Here is a 23,014-nt window from a genome sequence, read left to right as displayed (position 1 = left end):
ATAGCGACGTGCATGCACGTGTGTGTGTGGCTGCTTGTACTGGTCCGGACTGATGCCGATTTATAGTGCTAGCACACTGAGATACCATGCCGCAGTTTAACATGAATACCCCACTCAGACACAGTATACTGACTCCGAGCCGACCAGTCCTTGTTTTAGCCCCTTAATGCCGAGCGCCAGACAGGGTAACAACAAATACCATCTTTTAACGTCTTTTGGTATGACGCGGCCGGGGATCGAACTCCGAACCTTCCGCTCTCCGGGCGGACGCTACCGGTCCAGAGAGGTATACTTATGAGTTTATCTGAGAAAACGCCCATGATTCGAAAAGAAATGTCCTCTATAAGCTTGTTGTTTATCTCTGGAACATATGTGGTAGCTCTAAAACCGCGATCGATATGAAAAGCCCCTGAACTTGTTATTGTATTTCATGGTGGTTACCAAGAGCTCGAACTTGACCTTGAATCGTCAAAGCTGCGTGTAGGAAGCTATGTATCTCGCAGTCTAACGTTACGTGTGAGGCCGGGACACATGTGGCACTGGCCTTCTCCCTTAATCTCGGTGTTACATAAACACTTTGTTATGTTTGTGACAAAGACAAAACTTCAGGAGATTGCCAGCTACTTTTTTCAATGGATGCAAAGACGTGAATCACGTGAATCTTGAGAAACCAATTTCAGAACACCAGAATGCCTTGAAGCCATGTTCTTCATTTGATTTCTCAACTCAAGAGAATTTATTGTTTTGAATCGCAGTAAAACAATTTCAATATAGTTTTACTTTTCAGGATCACTACAATTAGCTTCTTAATTATTTACTTGGAGTAAGAACGTCTGATACAGCTCGGGAAATGTTTTTGGTCGTGCATTAAATGTCACAGTTGTTCTAGGTATCATGGATGACCAGGATAGTTCTGGTGTCAGTATTACTGTTTTATAAGAGTCAGACCCCCTCTGTGGTCTAGTGGAAGAGCGTTCGCCCGGAGAGCGGAAGATCCGAGTTCGATCCCCGCCCGCGTCATACCAAAAGACGTTAAAAGATGGTACTTGTGGTTACCCTGTCTGGCGCTCGGCATTAAGGGGCTAAAACAAGGACTGGTCGGCTCGGAGTCAGTATACTGTGTCTGAGTGGGATATTCATGTTAAACTGCGGCATGGTATCTCAGTAAGCTAGCACTATAAATCGGCATCAGTCCGATCTAGTACAAGCACACACACACACACACACACACACACACACACACACACACACACACACACACACACACACACACACACACACACACGTACGTGCATGCACGTCGCTATATAAGTGCAATAATCTTGGACGCGACGTTAAACCCCATTTCATCTCACCACCTCACCAAGAGTCAAAGACGCCATGTACAAAGTGAAGACCCGGGTTAGGATAATTATTTGTCTTCAGCAACCCATGCTTGACGAGGCTGAAGTGAGTTAGGCTCGCTGGCTTGTGTGATGCATGTCATCGTATACCAAATGCGGAGATCGGTGCGAGTGATGCCAATCGCTGGATTGTCTGGTCCAGACTTGATTATTTTACAGACTGCCGTAATATAGCTTAATATTGTTGCTAAATACATGTGAAGTGGGCATTTCATAAATCCCAGGAGATTTGAAAGATACATTTACGATTATGAAAATAGTATTCCTACTGAGACAAGAGACATGACGTCAGTAATTATGCTCTGATTCTAATTAAAAGTTGTCTAATTGTGCCCTACTCTGCACTTCGAAACGGTGTTAAAACATTATTGTTTGTTAATTGTTGATTATGTAAATTTGATAAATTAAATCTACTACAAACACACTTTGCCACCAAGATGTTCTCCACTAGTATCTTGTACAACGTCCTTGCTATTGTTTCCTCCTAGGTCCGAGTCAGAGTAAAATACGGCGGTCGTGTCCCTTCCATGGAAAAGTTCCCCACGGTGGGGTCACACCACAGCTGATTCGGGCCGTTCACTGGATATGGGTACATTTGTGAGTGAGTGAGTGAGTGAGTGAGTGAGTGAGTGAGTGTGTGAGTGAGAGTGAGTGAGTGAGTGAGTGAGTGAGTGAGTTGGGTTTAACGCCGCTTTTAACAGTATTCCAGTTATAACGCGGCTCGTCAGCTTAATGTGAGAGGAAAGCTCGAAGTGATGCAGGTCTTCGACGTTTACCAGTTCCCACGAGCACGGGTATGGTGCTGACAAACCTAGAAACATAATCAGGGCGAACCGGGATTCGAACCCATAATCATAGGTTTCTGGCGTGCCCAAGGGACGCAACTCTGCGCAGCGCCTTAGACGGAATCGAACCCGGGTCTACGGCGTGACGAGCGAACGCTTTAACCACTAGGCTACCCGACCGCCCTGGTCTTAGTTGAATACTTTGTCTTACTTCAGTTGGTATTCGTGTTGTTGCATAAACACATGCGTATGACATAGTCCGAACCGTACAGTGAACTCTGTTTTAAGAAAATATATCTAATGATGATGGTAATGTTTTGTCGCTCTTGTTAACTACCAGCAGAAAGTTTAGGATGCATGCATGTGGTCTGACTTGTCTTGTCTTGTCTTGCTTGTCGCGAGTGTCTCAGTGGTGCCTGTGATACCCCTAGGCGCAGCTAGGATGGGATCCCTGGCACGCACCAGTCCCTTGGGGGACGCTGTCGTGTACCGTGACACACTTCTGTACGCATAAAGTACGAAAATGCCATTTCCATGTCTGGTAACAGAAAATGTCTGTCCTGATTGTACTGAACAAGTACCAAAAAAGTCACGTTCACTTCAGCGTCACTGTTGAATATGTACCATCTATCAAAGACGTCATGCACATTTCTGGTGGCAAGTGGCACTGTTGTATTGAATAACAAAAACACGTCATGCACTTTTCTGGTGGCAAGTGGCACTGTTGTATTGAATATCAAAGACGTCATACACTGTTCTGGTGGCAAGTGGCACTGTTGTATTGAATATCAAAGACGTCATTCACTGTTCTGGTGGCAAGTGGCATTGTTGTATTGAAGTTCAACGACGTCATGCACTGTTCTGGTGGCAAGTGGCACTGTTGTATTGAATATCAAAGACGTCATGCACTGTTCTGGTGGCAAGTGGCACTGTTGTTTTGAATATCAAAGACGCCATGCACTGTTTTGGTGGCAAGTGGCACTGTTGTTTTGAATATCAAAGACGCCATGCACTGTTCTGGTGGCAAGTGGCACTGTTGTATTGGATATCAAAGACGCCATGCACTGTTCTTGTGGCAAGTGGCACTGTTGTATTGAATTTCAAAGACGTCATGCACTGTTCTGGTGGCAAGTGGCACTGTTGTTTTGAATATCAAAGACGCCATGCACTGTTCTGGTGGCAAGTGGCACTGTTGTTTTGAATATCAAAGACGTCATGCACTGTTTTGGTGGCAAGTGGCACTATTGTTTTGAATATCAAAGACGCCATGCACTGTTCTGGTGGCAAGTGGCACTGTTGTATTGGATATCAAAGACGTCATGCACTGTTCTGGTGCCAAGTGGCACTGTTGTATTGAATTTCAAAGACGTCATGCACAGATCTGGTGGCAAGTGGCACTGTTGTATTGGATATCAAAGACGTCATGCACTGTTCTGGTGCCAAGTGGCACTGTTGTATTGAATTTCAAAGACGTCATGCACAGATCTGGTGGCAAGTGGCACTGTTGTATTGAATTTCAAAGACGTCATGCACAGTTCTGGTGGCAGGTGGCACAGATCTGGTGGCAAGTGGCACTGTTGTATTGACTGCCGTATTGTGTAGCAATAGCGATAGATGGAGAGATTTGCATATGGTATGTTAGTCACATCAGTATTGTATCAGCATGTATTGATACCCTTTCCCCATGGTCAATGGAACTCTGACTATCTGCCAGAAGTGACAACAGCATCGACAGCGGATTCATATCTAACAATTCATTAAGAAAGACGTTTGGAGAGGGAGGCCAATTTCACGTTTCCAATTACTATGATACAAATAATGAGTATTTTCGGGAACAGCTTACAGTTTCAAAAAGCTTTTTTATATTCCATTACCTTCTCCCTCCATTCACAACCCCAAATCCATGGCAACTTCGTCTTCTTTTGGCAAAGACAGGATGCTGCAACATTTGTCTATTAACTCCCACATAAACGCATAATTGTTTTGTATTCACAGTAATTGGTTATTTGAACTTCAGACAGCGTACATTAAAATCCACTTCGTCTTGTTTTTGTAGTATCGAGCGGTTTTCATGGCCATTCCAGAATAACACTCGAGAGACAACGTTTTCGGTTACCGTGTGTGACGTACGTAACATTGAACTTGACATTGAAATCTACAAGTGTGGGGGTGTAATAGTGGACGCGTTTAACGTGGGTTCCAAAGTGTTCCACGTGAATATCCTTCACGTGTTTGGATATATATATATTAGTTCGTGCTTGACTACTTTGAGACGAATTTAGCCCATAATTGTTTAACACTACTCAAAACAAATACTTTTAGAGGTCTGTCCTCGAATTATGAAAGGTGCGGTTTCAGAGGTTTCTTCAATACATCTACATATTAAATCGTGGTCTTGCCAGGCACAGGACTGCTTTGTAATGCTTTGATAGAGCAGGCTGCAGAAAGGGGAGGGGTAAAATGGGGTTTAATGTTGCGTTTAATATGTAAAAATATATTTGATTTCTTCAAAATGTTAAGTAGTTTTTATGAAACATTTTTAATAATTTTAATCATTGTATTTTAATGAGTTATTTATGTTGACAGCGACAGTAAACGAGGTTTTTTTTAAACAATTTACTTATTTCTGGTCGGCAGAATACAAAGACAATGCTTTTCGGGTTTTTTCACTTTTCAATCTTGAGAGTTGGCGGATTCGTTAACCAAGTTTTAAAAAGTCCGGCCTTATATTAGTAGTTGCAATAGTAAACGTAGTCGCAACATTTCTGTTAGAAATAGTAAAGTGAGTGAGTGAGTGAGATTTAACAATATGCCACTTGCATCACGACGGAGAGTTCAACATTGTCATGGATGCTGTCAGGCCAAGGTTCATAATCTTGAGTGAGTGAGTGAGTGAGTGAGTGAATACCATGGCAGGGGACACCAGAAATGGGCTTCACACATTGTACCCATGTCGGGAATCGAACCCGGGTCTTCGGCGTGACGAGCGAACGCTTTAACCACTAGGCTACCCGACCGCCCCTCATAATCTTGGAATCTCAGAGCGGGAAATCGAAGCATTACTCTAAATTGTCCACTGTGTGTATACAATGACTCAAACAAATATTACTCTGATTTGTTTTTAAAACGTATGAAACGCCCCTCAAAGTTTGATGTTTTGGATCTGATTCATATGTTAAAAAGTATGTTTTATTGTGGCTTAACGCCGCAATATTCCAGCTACATTCTGTAAATAATCGAGTCTTGACCAGGCAATCTAGTGTTTGACATCATGAGCATCAATTTACGCAGTTGGGATACGATGACGTGCATCAACCTTACCTTACCACCCGGTCCCGTTAGTCGCCTCTAAGGATAAGCATGGGATGCTGAATATCAAACCCGGACATTGTAATTTCGCTAGATGTTTAGTGCCGCGCCGAAGAAAGTGAGTGAGTGAGTGAGTGAGTGAGTGAGTATGGTTTTACGCCGCTTTTAGCAATATTCCAGCAAAATCACGGCGGGGGACACCGGAAATGGGCTTCACACATTGTACCCATGTCGGGATTCGAACCCGGGTCTTCGGCGTGACGAGCGAACGCTTTAACCACTAGGCTACCGACCGCCCCCGAAGAAAGTGAACACCCTTGCTATATAACGTCACAAATCATGGCGGCTGGACACGAAACACATTTGTGAGACACAAATACCTACATTATTGTGAAATATGTGTATCTTTAACACAAACAGGTATAAAATCGATACAGTATATTCAAGCTGCCGCTCTGTCTTCATGACTCTCTGCTTAAGGCTCTTTGTGGCATTGATCTTGACCTTGAAGAAGACGAATAACCATTGATAATATGCGCAATATAAATAAATAGAAGCACGTTTTTCGGCTAAACGTGAGTGATAGAGTATAAACAAGTAGGACGCATGGCAGATAATAGATGGCATAACTCTTAAAGAATTTTGTGAAACTTTTAGACTGTTGTCTACAGAAATGGGCTTCACACATTGTACCCATGTCGAGAATAGAACCTTTGGCGTGATGAGCGAACGCTTTAACCACTAGGCTACCCGACTGCCTCAATTCCAACTATATTATATCAAGTTGAACATTAAGTGGTCTGGTGCCAATGACAACGTAGGTCTTGACATTTTAAGTAGTACCATTTACATTAACATTAAGAAAACGAGATTTAGAAAAAAAAGGATTTTAATAAAAATAAAGGTTCCATCTGAATGACAGGTGTGTGTATATGTGCGTGCATACATGACAGCTTGACCAGTAGTTATCTTCCGGTTACTGTACATATTGTCAATCACTGGATTGTCTAGTCCAGACTCGATTGTTTACAGACCGCCGTCATATAGCTGGAATATTGCTGAGTGCGGCGTTAAACAACCAACCAACCAACCAACCAACCAACATATTGTCAACTGTTGATATGTGTGTGGGCTTGTGTGTGATTTGTTGGCATTTTAATTTGTTTTCTTTATAAATTTAATTTTCTTTATGAATCACTATCAAATATGTCCTGTCCTACCGGTGGCACCTATCGCAAACACATGCAAAGGCAAGTCAATTGTTCGCCTACAAAACAACATGGTCAATGACAAAGTAAGAAATTGCATCGGACATAAGTTTTTTTTATCAATGATGCGTCACATTTGGACATTATCTACATATCTCCATAAAACTGTTTTGAAACTTTCTTAAGGTCTCGAATGTTCTAACTTTAATGAACCAACTTTTGAGCAAGGGTTGAATAATACTGGTAGAAATATTAATGGTTAATTTTGGAAACAAGCTTTACTGTCGTTATTGCGTTGTTGTTTTAGAAAGTTATTTAGAAATGTTGATTTGATTTGACCATTGGCCTTGACTGTTATCCAATGTGGCCGCCTTGTCATTTGACATCTCCTATTCCACAAAGACAGGGAACCCGAGACTTCTGCTAGACGAACAAAGGACTTCACACATTGGCTACAAATGCAATTTCAGCCCTTGGGTTAGCCCAGCTAAAATATTCCCATCATAAATGCAGTGATTCATGGTACTGAATTAATAAAACAAAAACTGTAAATTAATGGATATTAATATGCCTTCTATCCTTTGACGTCATCAGTGAAAAAAGCAGGTGGCGAACAATACCACTGACAACGTCCTCACGACACGCGTGCAATGAATTATATTAATTTAAAAAGGCGTGGGAGGATAAAGAAGTTCTTGTCAACAGGAAATGGCAAATTTCCGAAAACCTTGAAATACTGGTATAAAAAAGATTAAACAATTATAAAAGGGCCGACACGAGCATATTTTCTTTCTAAAAATACATTTTCACAATCTTACGACATCTGTAGAAAACGTCCATTGTGCCACTCCGACTCTATATAAAGCATGTCATTATGAATCACTATCAAATTGTCATGAAAACTAGATATTCGCGAAATAGGTAACGTATCCTGCCCCACCGGTGACACATTTCACAAACACATGCAAAGGCAAGGCAAGTGTTCACTTGAACATTGGTACGGGTCAAAATAGTGAATTGCATCGTCTTGATTTTGTCACTTATGCGTCATTTTTGAAATGTCATCCCCATGTCTACTGTAAAACGTTCTGAAAGCGTTTCTTGAATGTTGTAACCCTTATCCAACAACTTTGGGGCAAGGCGCTCTTTGAAATCGTCGCAGAACGAAAATATTCGAATGAACCTCAAAAGTTGTGGACATCAAAAGCTGGTGCTACTGGATATTGCTCGACATAGAGGGAAAGTTGTCTATTGGAAAGTTGTCTATTGGAAAGTTGTCTATTGGAAAGTTGTCTTTTGGAAAATTGTCTATTGGAAAGTTGTCTTTTGGAAAGTTGTCTATTGGTAAGTTGTCTATTGGTAAGTTGTCTATTGGAAAGTTGTCTATTGGTAAGTTGTCTATTGGAAAGTTGTCTATTGGAAAGTTGTCTATTGGAAAGTTGTCTATTGGTAAGTTGTCTATTGGTAAGTTGTCTTTGGGAAAGTTGTCTTTTGGAAAGTTGTCTATTGGAAAGTTGTCTATTGGAAAGTTGTCTTTTGGAAAGTTGTCTATTGGAAAGTTGTCTATTGGAAAGATGTCTTTTGGAAAGTTGTCTATTGAAAAGTTGAAGTCATCCCTCTTATAAGTCATACAGTCTTATGGATGCATACAGTTTTGCCACTCAACCTTCATACATAAATCTAAATATGAAACAGTTGAGGCGGTTTCACTTGTCTATTTTTTCTAGTTCAGGTGGGTAAATCAGTGGAAGAGAATTGGCTATTGTCCGCTATTGAACGACATCAGATCATCGACATGCATATATAAGCAGATCAGTACGGAGGATGGCGTGTTGTTGTGTTGTGTTGTGTTGTGTTGTGTTGTGTTACTAAACACAATTACTTGAACGGCGCCTCCTTTCACAGAAGATGTTTTGAAGCGGTGGCCGTAAAACACCCTGTCTGTTTAAAAAATCACTGATGTCCCTCACCCGAACACACATTTGGAGGCGACACCAGTGACACCTTCTCCCTTAGCTGTGACAGGATCGGCTTATCATGGGCTCAGGTTTCATATTAACTCTGATTATCGTTATCAGTCCAACTGCACCACACGCCCATGCGCAAATGCTTCACCATCCAACGTCAATATGACACGAAGTTATAAAATATAACCCAACTCACTCACTCACTCAAGCTATTTTGAAGTTATTGAACTATACATAATTATACTTAAAACTAAGCCTGAATCGTCAGCTTCCAAACGTTGCCGATTTCTAATCACATCTTCTTTTGCTACAATCAAGATCAAGCCAGAATTCTCCAGATTGAGCATTGTCAGTCTTAAGGGTATTGCAAACTCATTAAGAGTCGAAAATGCCATTTATTTGAAATTCAGCAATCCTGAACTTTGCATGTGGTATGACACACGTCACTTGGGGTATCAAAGCAATCACCTCCCTTACGCATGCCTCATGCATTCCTATTTAATTGCTCTTCTTTTGTGATATTTATTAATCCCCATATTAACCCAAATAGACCCCCGTCTGGGTCAGACGATCGTAGCCCCTAAAGTCAAGCCGACGGTCAATCTCTCAAATCAACCCTTCTTCCACGTCTGCTCCTATGGCGGGAAATCTCAGCAGACGACACCTATTGACGTCATTTGGTCGACGCATGCGTACTACGTCTACGAGGTGTCGCATTGATTGACCGAAATGTATGACCCTGCAGAAATACCGTGAGTGAGATTGGATCAATAGATTGTGACGCTCGTAGAGGCTAGAAATAGCCGCTCTGCGACACAGTGCCAGTACAACGCTAACTGAATGATGCCTGTCGCCATTCAAACTTGTTTTAATCGATACTCAGCGGGAAGCGAGAGTGAAGTCAGCTTAACCGCAAAGTATGGAACTATTTCTGGCTTTATGTTTAATAATACAAACCTTAACGGTTGATACACCGTTGTTGGCAAAGGCTGTGTTAGGGACTGTCGGGATTATGGTTTACTGCAGAACTTAAAAGAGGAGTGATTTTATTTCCAACATTTAAATGTGGTTGGGTCGTTTAGAGATTGGCATTAAAACAGATGGCATTCAGATGTATGTGTAGCCATTATGCACGTTTATACATTCGTTTCTTTGAATAAAGGTACGTGAATGATGCTTTGTTGGTGTTGAAGCGTGGGTATGAGTCGAAATAGTTTAAACCCGCTTTGAAGAGAATTACAGTTATATAACGTCGTGTTCGATTGATGTGGGAAGAAAGCCAGAAGTGATGCAGATATTAGAGGTTTTAGAGGTGAAACCCACGTGTATGGGCTGACAAACATACAAGCAAAAATCGGGATGAATGGAAATTCGAACAAGCGTTCATAGGATTCTGGCACGCCTAAAACAACCACCACCACCCCTCCCCACCGCCCGCCCACACACACACACACACACGCACGCACGCACGCACACACACACACACACACACACACACACACACACACACACACACACACACACACACACACACACACACACACACCTCCCTATTGCATGAAACCAAGCGTACATTTTCTTATTCATTCACCCTTCATATAGACTATATTTCACCAAAGTGGTAAACGCCTAAGACCTGCATCACTTCGATACTGGAATACTGTTCAAAGCGGCGTTAAAACCAACTCACTTACTCCTGTTACTACTGGGGCCGGTGGGGGAGCTTATTGGTTAAATAATACAACTTGTGAAACCAATTCGTAATGTTGCCGGTCGTGATACGACCGGAATAGTGTAAGAAACGTATACTCCCTCATCTTGATGTTCCCGATCCGCCATCAATAGAAGATACTGGTGAATAGCATCGTTCACTGATGGAGTAAACTCTTGCCCCCTGGTTAGCCTCAGACACATGTTATTATTTACAGTTTGCCGTGACATAGCCGAATACTTGACAATGGCATAAAACAACATTCACCCAGTACAACTACAACTGATCTTAAACCGTAAATCTGCCATCAGAGGTTCGGTCTGGAAATGATTTTTGTGTTGTTTGTTTGTCTGTTTGTTGTTTAGCGCCACACTAAGCAATAGTCCAGCTATCGTATATGAAAGCGGTCTGTAAATTATCGAATCTGGCCAGACAATCCAGTGATTGACAGCATGAGCATCGATCCATGCAAGTGAGATGCGATGACATGCATCAACCAAGTCAGCGAGCCTGACCACCCGATCCCGTTAGACGCCTCTTACGACAAGCATGGGCTGAGTCTCTTACAGGGACAACTTGTTCTTATTATGTATATAATCTAGTCAGCGAGATCAGCCGCCCGATTTTGTTGGTCACAGCTTAGGGGGCGGTCGGGTAGCCTAGTGGTTAAAGCGTTCGCTCGTCACGCTGAAGACCCGGGTTCGATTCCCGACATGGGTACAATGTGTGAAGCCCATTTCTGGTGTCCCCCGCCGTGATGTTGCTGGAATATTGCTAAAAGCGGCGTAAAACCATACTCACTCACTCACTCACAGCTTAGGACAAGCACGGGTTGCTAGGGGGACACATGCATACCCGGAATCCCCCGGGTGGCTCTGGCATAGAAGCCACTCTTCATGTCGGGTCTAGATCCTCCCCCCTAATCACGCTATATACCACTATTCAACACGACAATTTTTTCTTACCTGGTCCATTGGACGTTGCCATGCTTATGATATAAACGGCCGGGCAAAAGAAAGCTTACGCTTAAATCTTGGAGTTGACCAAAACATAACAAACGTTATCAAAACTTTACTGAAAACAGCTGAAACGCTACAAACTTAAGGTCAAAATTACAGCTGTGATACCTGGAGGAAATACATCACCATCGAATAACCATTTGCTTCATTTTTTAGCCGGGCGGTCGGGTAGCCTAGTGGTTAAAGCGTTCGCTCGTCAAGACCCGGGTTGGATTCCCGACATGGGTACAATGTGCGAAGCCCATTTCTAGTGTCCCCCGCCGTGATATTGCTGGAATATTGCTTAAGGCGGAGTCAAACCATACTCACTCACTCACTCACTCACTCACACTCACTCACTCATATTAGCCACCATCAAACATGGGTGTGTACAGTCTTTCGCCGGGCAGTTGAGTTGTAATGGTACAATAGACTCGGCATTCCGCGGGGATTTTTTTATGATTATGAAAATAGTTTTATAGTTTACAGATGGATGACTGCCACTTTCCAAAAGTCAATGTTCCGTTTATCAGCAATATTCCAGCAGCTCCAGCCTTTGGTTCTATATTTCACAGCTTGTGACGTACAATCGATCATGCTCCTTTTTCAAAGATTCAAACAACGTCATAGAACTCTTGCTCAAAAGTTGTTTGATCAGGGCTACAACATTCAAGGTCCTAGTAAAGCTTTCAGGCGTTCTTTGGAAGACACGTGGAGAACGATTCAGTGGCAAAGTTGATATCTTATGCAATTCCCTATTTTTTACTTTTACCATATGTATTTTTCAGGTGATAAGATTTTTTAATGGGTTTGTGACGGGTGCCACCTTTTCGCGAACACCTTGAAGCATTACGTTTTGATAGTCATTCATAAACACTTGCTTATGATATAGTCGGAATCGTACAACGGACTTGTCAGCGAGCCTGACCACCCGATCCCTTTAGTCGCCTCTTACGACAAGCGTAGGTTCCTGCAGACCAATTCTAACCCGAATCTTCACGGATCCTATCTACATGATGTATCATTTCCATATGTATAATTATACTTATAGTAGATATTACCACAGGTCCTCCATGTAGGTTGGCACGGGTGGCCCAGTCGTCTAAGGCGCCGCGATTCGCTGTGCAGAGTTGCGTCCATTGGGCACGCCAGAAACCTATGATTGTTGGTTCGAATCCCGGTTCGCCGAGATTATGTTTCTAGGTTTGTCAGCACCATACCCGTGCTCACCGAAGTGGTAAACGTCCGAGACCTGCATCACTTCGGGCTTTCCTCCCACATTAAGCTGACACGCCGTAATATAACTGGAATACTGTTAAAAGCGGAGTGAAACCCAACTCACTCACTCACTCACTCGTCCATGTACCTCTATCGTAGGTACACATGTACTTGGAATACACCAATCACTAACTTAAAGAAACAAGGCAACAACAAACGTCTGTCATGAAAGGCGATATCTTGATATTATTATCTATTCTGACATTTTCCGTTTACGGCCGGGAGGTAGACGCACGTTCCACTACAGGTGCATATCAAGCGAAGTTACAAAACACCGTCAGCAATCGATTCACATCGGTCCCAAGGCCGCGGGCGAGCCTTACCATTTAGCTTATGAAACAAATCAAGCAATCGGATTTCAAGGACACTAAGATAAGGCACGATTTAAGCAAAATTTAGAAAGGGACAGATGGCGTTGTTCAGAAGGGAACGATTATATATATTATATATATATATATATATCGGTTCGATCCATGAGAAAGAGAGAATATGGATTTTTGTACAAGTGCATTGAAAGAACATTAATCCGGAGACAGTGGTGCAGGTACTGAATGGTCCGAATGCAAGGTTTCCGGATACACGGGGTCCGCTTTAACGAGATTTCACTGTATCATTGTTTTTCAACTACAGTGTAACCCATGCATGTGTATGTGTGTGTGTGTGTGTGTGTGTGTGTGTGTGTGTGTGTGTGTGTGTGTGCTTGTACCAGTCAGGATTAATGTCAGATTCATCTGGCTAGCCCACCGAGATACCATGCAACAGCTTAACCTGCATACAACACAGTCTACTGAATCCGGCAAGTCCTTGGTTTAGCCCCTTCATGTCGAGCGTCAGTTTGGGTCACAACAAATACAACCGTTTACCGACCTTTGGTTTGACGCGCCCGGGGATCGAACCACCGATCTTATACTCTACAAGCAGACGCCCTATCCACTAGACCACGAGGTGGTGTTGAAAGATAAGTACTCGGAATGCTCAAAATATCCAAAGGGGACTTTACTTTGTACCCGTGATTTTCCAATCCGGACATTCGTTAATCCGGATGATTTCATTTTGAATTAACGAATTCCGCTGTGTATATGAAACATGGTATATATGGGTTCTGGGTTAGAATAGGTCTTCAGCAACCATGCTTGCCGTAAAAGGCGACTAAGCTTGTCGTAAAAGGCGACTAACAGGATCGGGTGGTCAGGCTCGCTGACTTGGTTGATGCATGCCATCGTATCCCAATGGCGTTGATCGATGTTCATGATGTCAATCACTGGATTGTGTGGTCCAGACTCGATTATTTACAGACCGCCGTCATATAGCTGGAATATTGCTGAGTGCGGTGTTAAACAACAAACAAACAACAAAACATACATGGATCTGCTGACCCGAAATTAGACACACATGGAGTAATAGCAGTGCCAATTTGTTTTTCTCTTGAATCTGTTTACAAACTGCAGCCGCCATCTCTTCAAGGGGATCGATAAATATAACACACTGGTTGAAAAGTTCACGGTGTCCCCGCTGTCGTCTCCTAAAATGAGTTTTAAAGGCGGCATAAAACAATTCACTCACGGATGATCTTCTCGATAATAACGGAATAATTAATTCCCATCACAACGTTTCTCGAGGAGGTACCATCCCCTGGAGACCGTCCTTCCAACGTTCCACTGAGTGTAAATCCGGTCACTGTCATGTGGAAATATACAACGTCAGTCGGTATAATCGGTAACGGTTGTCCGCCGAACCTGATGCCATTGGGCGTAAAATCAAAACATTGTGAAAATTGAATATTGGTTCACTGAAAACATTAATGACACGGGGTGTTCGCGGATTCGCATGTCATGCCCTGCCGATAGCACCGCAACTTACACAATTTGTATAAAAAATGTTAACACGTGTTCGTTGTCTGACACCGCACAGCATTACTCCCGCCATGCGACGTTTGTTGACGTTAAAAGAACGGTGCATACGAATGGGGTAGGAGAAATGGGCTTTAAAAGCACAAAGCAATCTTAGCATTACGACAATTGTAAGCCTATGTTAAAGTGTGGGAGTTACGATCATCTTAGCGCTAAGATCGCTTTGTGCAAGTGGGCCTAGGTGTCATCCCTGTAACGCTGCATGATTTGTCAAGTTTTTAATTTGAAACTTTATTTGTTCCTTTTGGTACAAATACAATCCAAACAAGTCCCGTTAAGCCGCAGGGTTGGTTGCATATGATTATGTCGGATTAACGAGTATGTCGGATAAACGAAATTAAGTAGTATCAACGTACGTGATCGAAAATCGGAGTACTACACGATAACGATACAAACACGTAATAAAAAAATGAAAAATGAAATGTATCCCTAATTCATCTTAAGCAAGCAAAAACGCTGTGTTCACTTTCAATTTTTTTCATTATTCATTTAAACATGGTGGGTGCTGCTGATTGGCCTTGACAGTTTTAAGCATCACTGGATCACTGGATCACTGGATCGTCTAAGGCGCCGCTATTCGCTGTGCAGAGTTGCGTCCCTTGGGCACGCCAGAAATCTAAGATTGTAGGTTCGAATCCCGGTTCACCCTGATTATTTTTCTAGGTCTGTCAGCACCATACCCGTGCTCGTGGGTTTCACCGAATTTGTAAACGTCTGAGACCTGCATCACCTCGGGCTGTCCTCCCACATTAAGCTGACAAGTCTTGATATAACTGGAATATTGTTAAAAGCAGCGTTAAACCCAACTCACTTACTATTTGGAATTGTCCGCATCAAAATATATGCTAAAAGCAGAGTACATTGTCCAGCTTGGACCCCTAAAGTCCACATCTGTCCACAGATGAGCTTATTATTGCGTACGTGCCTTTTCACAGACGTCGTCTCACACGGCGCACAACGTGACAACAGCCTTGGACATCAATACATTATTTATACCGGGGAAATACATACAGACTTCAGTTCTACTCGTTTTACGTACGTCTTTTATTGATTTCCGTTCATCGCCCGATAAAGGTCGCGTGTATTCAGCTTGTATCAAATTAAAGTCATGTTTGTGATCGCTTGGTTGAATAATTTTACAACTGAGTTTGTCTAATTGACATTTTATAATGTGTAGCCCTGGCGTTGAAGGTCGCGATGGTAAAACGCTGTACGAAAGGTTGTGTGTTGTTATGCTTTAGGAGGCTGGTGAAGCCCTTGTTAGTTAAGGAAGAGATTTTAGGGATGGCAACTTTTTTTTATTACGAGGAACACAACGTTTCGGAGTGTATACTTACGTCTGATTCAGGTGATATGTGTATCACTTCTAAATGCTTTTTTTGCGGGTAGCCTAGTGGTAAAAGCGTTCGCTCGTCACGCCGAAGACCCGGGTTCGATTCCCGACATGGGTACAATGTGTGAAGCCAATTTCTGGTGTCCCCCGCCATGATATTGCTGGACTATTGCTAAAAGCGGAGTAAAACCATACTCACTCACTCACTCTAAATGCTTTTCAAAAAGCTTTGTTAGTACACACACACACACACACACACACACACACACACACACACACACACACACACATATATATATATATATATATATATGATAACAATTTATCTGTATTTTGTTATAGTTGAGCTTTCTTATTAGAATATATGTAGAATATATGTAGAGCACTTCAATGATGCTGGTGGAGCTGCTATTATCGTTTTAACGGTCCATTGATGTTTACGAATAGACAAATGGTTGTCAGTTATAATTCATTCTGATATTATCTTGAACCCACATTACAAATACCACTTGGAACGACGGAACTAGTTTTTAACAGATCCGTGAAGATCCGGCATAGAATAGGTCTTCAGCAACCCATGCTTGCCGTAAAAGGCGATCATGCTTTTCGTAAGAGGTGCCTAACAGGATCGGGTGGTCAGACTCGTTGACTTGGTTGATGCATGTCATCGATCCAAATTGCGTGGAGGGGCGGTGGAGTAGCCAAGTGGTTAAAGCGTTTGCTCGTCACGCCGAAGACCCGGGTTCGATTCCCGACATGGGTACAATGTGTGAAGCCCATTTCTGGTGTCCCCCGCCGTGATATTGCTGGAATATTGCTAAAAGCGGCGTAAAACCATACTCGCTCACGCTCACTCAATTGTGTGTATCGATGCTCATGAATCACTGTATTGTCTGGTCGAGACTCCATTAGTTACAGGCCGTCATATCGCTATAATATTGCTGAGTGCGGCGTTAAACAACAAAGAAAGAAAGAAAGACGTTTTTAACAAGTGAATTTACAAACAAGTGAATGATTTGAAATATTGTTGGAAAACGTGTGACGCCGGCGGGACTCGAACCTGTCCCGTGTGATGACAGCCAATGTCGGTTACAGGGTCACATGACAGAACACTGAAAAATCAACAGATATTTGTTTACACATTATGCTTCCTATAACGATATTCATGCTAAAACATATTTCGCCCCGATTATGTTTCTAGGTTTATCATCACCATACCCGTGCTCGTGGGTTTCACCAAAGTGGTAAACGTCTAAGACCTGTATCACTTCGGGCTTTCCTCCCACATTTAGCTGACACGCCGTGATATAACTGGAATACTGTTAAAAGCGACGTTAAACCCAACTCACTCACTCATGTTGAAGCAATTAGCAAAACTGTTGATGAGAAAAACTGTGCACCAGATAAAGATTATATCCTTGTTCAGGGCTCCAGATTTCCTGTAATCCATATCAGTATGATTCCAAAACAAGCAATCGATTGATAAAATAACCGTTAGGGATTTCACGAAATTTAAGGAGCCTTTTACCAGACATTGTAAAGACGGATTCGTCAATCAAAGGCGATTCACAGCATGAATGAAAACTACAAAGAGTTCTGGATTAGAGTTCAAATCTTTTCCACAAAAATATGCTTTGTCAAAGTCTAAAAGCAGGTATGCATTTTAAGTGTGACTGAGTGTGAAAGTAAGGATGTGTTTTAAGTTCGTAAAAATAAGGAAGTGTTTCAGGTTTGTGAAAGAAGGGATATGTTTTAAGTCTGTGAAAGTAGGTTCATGTTTGTGTTTTAAGTTCGTAAAAGTAAGGATGTTTTAAAGTTTGTGAAAGAAGGGATATGTATTTGAAGCCTGTGAAAGTAGGGATGGGTTTTTTCAAAGTTAGAAAACATACATACCTGCGGGTTTCGGCGTTTCTTATTCACGATGAGTGAGTGAGTATGGTTTTACGCCGCTGTTAGAAATATTCCAGTAATATCACGGCGGGGGACACATGAAATAGGTTTCACACGTTGTACCCATGTGGGGAATCGAACCGGGGTGTTAGTCGTGACGACCGAGCGCTTTAACTACTAGGCTAACCCACCGGTCCCCTTATTCACGAAACTACAGCTACTTGTATGTCAATGTAAAGGCCAAGTAAGTTGGAATACGAGACTCTGGCTTTGGAGTAAGTGAGGGAGTTTCATATAAGTCCGCCGTGAGCCGCGTGTCAGTGATATACTGCTTGTCATCGGACTGTTGACGACACATTGATGTAGGTCGTTTATGTGGGCGACAGCCACAGGCAGGGTATGATGTTGACACACAAACATTGGGATTCGAACCCATGTGTTATCCCTGTTGCCTGTGTTACCTGTGTTGCCTGCGTTACCATGTTCCCTCTGTTACCCGTGTTGCATGTGTTACCTATGTTACCCGTATTGCCTGTTACCTGTGTTGGCTGTTGCTTGCGTTGCCATTTTACTCGTGTTGCCTGTGTTACCCCTCTTATCTGCGTTGCCTGTGTTACCTATGTTGGCTGTTGCCTGTTTTACCTGTGTTGCCCTGTATTACCTGTATTGCATGTGTTCCCTGCGTTGCCTGTGTTACCTGCGTTGTCTGTGTTACCTGTATTGTCTGTATTCCCCGTGTTACCTGCGTTGCCTGCGTTGCCTGTTTTACTCGTATTGCCTGCGTTGCCTGTGTTATCCGTGTTGCCTGCATTGCCTGTTTTACTCGCGTTGCCTGCGTTGCCTGTTTTACTCGTATTGCCTGCGTTGCCTGTGTTATCCGTGTTGCCTGCATTGCCTGTTTTACTCGCGTTGCCTGCGTTGCCTGTTTTACTCGTATTGCCTGCGTTGCCTGTGTTATCCGTGTTGCCTGCATTGCCTGTTTTACTCGTGTTGCCTGTGTTATCCGTGTTGCCTGCATTGCCTGTTTTACTCGCGTTGCCTGTGTTGCCTGTTTTACTCGTGTTGCCTGTGTTATCCGTGTTGCCTGCATTGCCTGTTTTACTCGCGTTGCCTGTGTTGCGTGTTTTACTCGCGTTGCCTGTGTTACCTGCGTTGTCTGTGTTACCTGTATTGTCTGTATTCCCCGTGTTACCTGCGTTGCCTGCGTTGCCTGTTTTACTCGTATTGCCTGCGTTGCCTGTGTTATCCGTGTTGCCTGCATTGCCTGTTTTACTCGCGTTGCCTGTTTTACTCGTGTTGCCTGTGTTATCTGTGTTGCCTGCATTGCCTGTTTTACTCGCGTTGCCTGTTTTACTCGTGTTGCCTGTGTTATCCGTGTTGCCTGCATTGCCTGTTTTACTCGCGTTGCCTGTTTTACTCGTGTTGCCTGTGTTATCTGTGTTGCCTGCATTGCCTGTTTTACTCGCGTTGCCTGTTTTACTCGTGTTGCCTGTGTTATCCGTGTTGCCTGCATTGCCTGTTTTACTCGCGTTGCCTGTGTTGCCTGTTTTACTCGTGTTGCCTGTGTTATCCGTGTTGCCTGCATTGCCTGTTTTACTCGTGTTGCCTGTGTTATCCGTGTTGCCTGCATTGCCTGTTTTACTCGCGTTGCCTGTGTTGCCTGTTTTACTCGTGTTGCCTGTTATCCGTGTTGCCTGCATTGCCTGTTTTACTCGCGTTGCCTGTGTTGCCTGTTTTACTCGTGTTGCCTGTGTTATCCTTGTTGCCTGCATTGCCTGTTTTACTCGCGTTGCCTGTGTTGCCCGTGTTAACCTTGTTGCCTGTGAAAAAATACTGTTGTCCCAATATATATTATGTATTGATTCCCCAAGTTTATTTGTCAGACCTTAAAAACAAGAAATGACAAAATTTCTGTGCGACAACATCTACAAATAGCACGCCGGGATAACGGCACATGATGGTGTATTGCGGGAAATTCATTGCCGAGAGGGATATTGCGAAACAGCAGTATATATTTCCAGCCGTTTACGTACATTGGATATGCCAAACTGTATCGATCCTCCTTTGGCCGTTTATTCTGAGAATGTTGGACAGACATTGCCTCATTCCAATATCCCCTTACTTAACCGCAGCATCTTCTTGTTCAAACAGGGCGGTGGGTAGCCTTGTGTTAAACGTTCCGCTCGTCACGCCGAATGTCCGAGTTCAAGTCCCGTCATGGGTACAATCTGTGAAATCCATTTCTGGTTTCCCCCGCTGTGGAATATTGCTAGAAGTGGCGTAAAATCATACTCACTCACTTGTTCGATCAACATGTAACGACGAGTGCACCGCTCTACCAAACCCCGTGGGGATTATTGGTAGGAATATAAGTCCCCAGCAACCTATGCTTGTTATACAATGAATCAGTCCCTGCGATCGATCAGGCTTGGTTGAAAGCATGTCCTCGTACCCCGACGGCGCGGATCGTTGCTCACAATATCGATCACTGGATTGTCTGGTCCAGATTTGATTATATATAATAGTCCGCCGTCACCATGGTGGAATATTGCGGCGTTAAACAATAAAAAAACAGATTTGTGCAATTCGGATACGATGACATGCATCAACCAAGTTAGCGAGCCTGACCACCCGATCCCGTTAGTCGCCTCTTACAACAAGCATAGTCGCCTTTTACGGCAAGCATGGGTTGCTGAAGAGCTATTCTACCCCGGATCTTCACGGGTCGTCTATTCAAGATACCATAGTCAGATTGATGCCTGGTCTTGGCACCAAAGAGTTCGAATAAAGCCTATTCTAGATTCAATAACGCATATCTATCAAAGGCATCAGGTATCTCATTGAAAGGGTGTCAGATCGCTGATTGCATTCTTACTAGTCGATGGATCAAACAAGCAACTCACCATGACTCAGCAGACTGGAGATCGGTGACAAAAGGTCCAAGCTCTTCGATATGTCTTCGATTTGTCAGGCTTCCATCTGTAATACTTTGAATAGGTTTATATATTTTTATTGGATGTGATCAATTCGTGTCCAATGAAAAAACAATTGAGGGTTGTTACAATACCCACCTGTTAACAAATACTCACCATGTCAATGCTTGTCATGAGTAAAATTATACAGTTGATTGTTTATAAAAACTGACAAAAGATTTCTTACGAAAATGTGGTTATATATGCGGCGATGTGAGTTTGACACACATACTGACTGTCCCACTGAAATACAGATATGACACAGCATTACCGATGACCTTGATTGGGGATCAGAGGGATTGGCAGGTTCAGGGTTTGGGTGACCCCTCAACACGTGTCAGGGGTATTACGTCCTACATATTGACTCATACATAGAAACTCGTCCTTCACAATACTCGCTTTCCGCACCTGCGATGATCAGGGTTAGAAATGATCTTCAGCAACACTCGTTAGAGGCGACTAACGGGATCGGGTGGTCAGGCTCGGTGATTTGGTTGAAGCATGTTATCGTATCCCAATTGCGTAAATCGATGCTCATTATGTCAATCACTGGGTCTGGTCCAGACTCGATTATTTACAGATCGCCGTCACATAGCTGGAATATTTCTGAACGCTGAACGGACAAACAAAACGCGTTCGTCATTCCATTAAACGAAACAGTCATGGTAAAACTGTTACAAGAAAGATAAAAGCGAAAAAATAATGTCATTATCAAAAGACAAATTTGTCAAAAGTCCATTGTGCGATGGTTCCGACTATATCCTGAGCATATGTTTATGACTCCCTATCAAATAGTGATGATACCAGGTGTTCGCGAACACCGACATCTGGATGATATCTCCAATGTGGTGCAAAAGATGAGGGGGAAGTTGTAATTCTAGTGTTTCGAAAGATAAAGAAAATAAATTGGGTGAAACTTTATGAAAACTCTCATGATCATCGAATTATCCACCAATTTTAAAAATTAAAAAAAAAAGTAAGAAGAAATGAAAATTAATTTTAATAATGATGATTCTATTCCATTCATGGGATGCATACTGCTTTGGGCCAAGCTCATGATACTGCTTCAGGGCCTGATAATGTTCATTATCAACTTCGTAAACATTTACCTGATTCATGCTTAGAAATATATATAAATATTTGATCAATTCAAAATTTACCTTTCAAGAGGCAAGTGTATTATAATTCCAATATCTAAACCTTGCCGGGATCATACTAATCCTTTTAACTATAGGCCTATATCACTTCCTAGCTGTGTTCGTAAGGCCATGGAAAGAATGGTCAATAACAGATTACTTTGTACATAGAAACAATTAATCCTGTTCCAAATATTCCATGTGGAACAATACACAATGATATATTTAAAAAAACTACTCTTGACTGTTTGGTTAGATTGGAAACATTTGTTAAAATGTTGTCATAAACAAAAAGTCGTATCATTATTTTTCGATTTAAAAAGGCATGATTCCATATGAGGTGGGGCTAGAGAGGTCATTTACCTCGTTCTACATCTCAGGGTTTTTTTAACAGATAGCCTGGGATCCACTTCGTCATATATTTACGATCAAGGTCAAAGCGTCCTACAAAGCGGCATAAGCCATTTCGTCTCACCTTCTACATTTTAACTCACTCTCACTCACTCACTCACTCACTCTCACTCACTCACTCTTAAACGGTAGCATCCTGATGTACATATCGTGATTACTGAAAAAAAGTGATGTTTGAAAAAATAAGTTAGTTATATTTTTGGTGACAGTTTTTGTTATACACTTTGGGGAGACACTGTTCAAAACTATTCACAAGTTATTATTCATTTTGTAATTTCAGTTAGTGAGTGAGTTTGCTTTTGATCAGTATTCCACTTATGTCACTGCATGTCAGCTTAAAGCGGGAGGTTATAGTTATAATTATTTTGCACAGATTAAAATAAAAAATGCAGCAGAGGGGGTTTGGGTGATCCTGGCACAAGTCAGGCTGGTTAGGCTCATCATCAGCTCAGGGCCCTTGCCCCCTCTACACGCAGCCCAGACAGCGAATGGGACTTCTCCCAGGAAGCGCTGTCTAGTCAAACCGACCCAAAACTTTTAGGAGAATGTGAAGATTCCCCAACACTGCAGCCTTCTGCATTACCCAGATTGTCAGAAGGGCTCTATTCCTGGTATTACCGAGAATAATGGGGAGTCTGACAACTTACTACTTGGGAAATCTTCTGTTTCACTCAAAGCGAAGGGTCGCTGATCTTCTCAAGAA

At 42.6% G+C, this 23,014-nt stretch overlaps 1 protein-coding gene across 1 annotated transcript; it reads right to left on the bottom strand.

Moving 5' to 3' along the window:
- Positions 1–18,430: 18,430 nt before the first annotated feature.
- LOC124152240 (uncharacterized transmembrane protein DDB_G0289901-like) lies at positions 18,431–19,564 on the bottom strand. Its single transcript, XM_048394663.1, has one exon. The coding sequence runs from the start codon at positions 19,562–19,564 to the stop codon at positions 18,431–18,433; it is 1,134 nt and encodes a 377-aa protein (XP_048250620.1).
- Positions 19,565–23,014: the final 3,450 nt, after the last annotated feature.

This window comes from Haliotis rufescens, unplaced genomic scaffold, assembly GCF_023055435.1.
Source record: "Haliotis rufescens isolate VD_foot unplaced genomic scaffold, xgHalRufe1.0.p SCAF_13, whole genome shotgun sequence".
NCBI classification, from domain to species: Eukaryota; Metazoa; Mollusca; class Gastropoda; order Lepetellida; family Haliotidae; genus Haliotis; species Haliotis rufescens.
The sequence above is the reverse complement of the archived record's forward strand: the minus strand, read 5'-3'. Positions and strand labels throughout refer to the sequence as shown.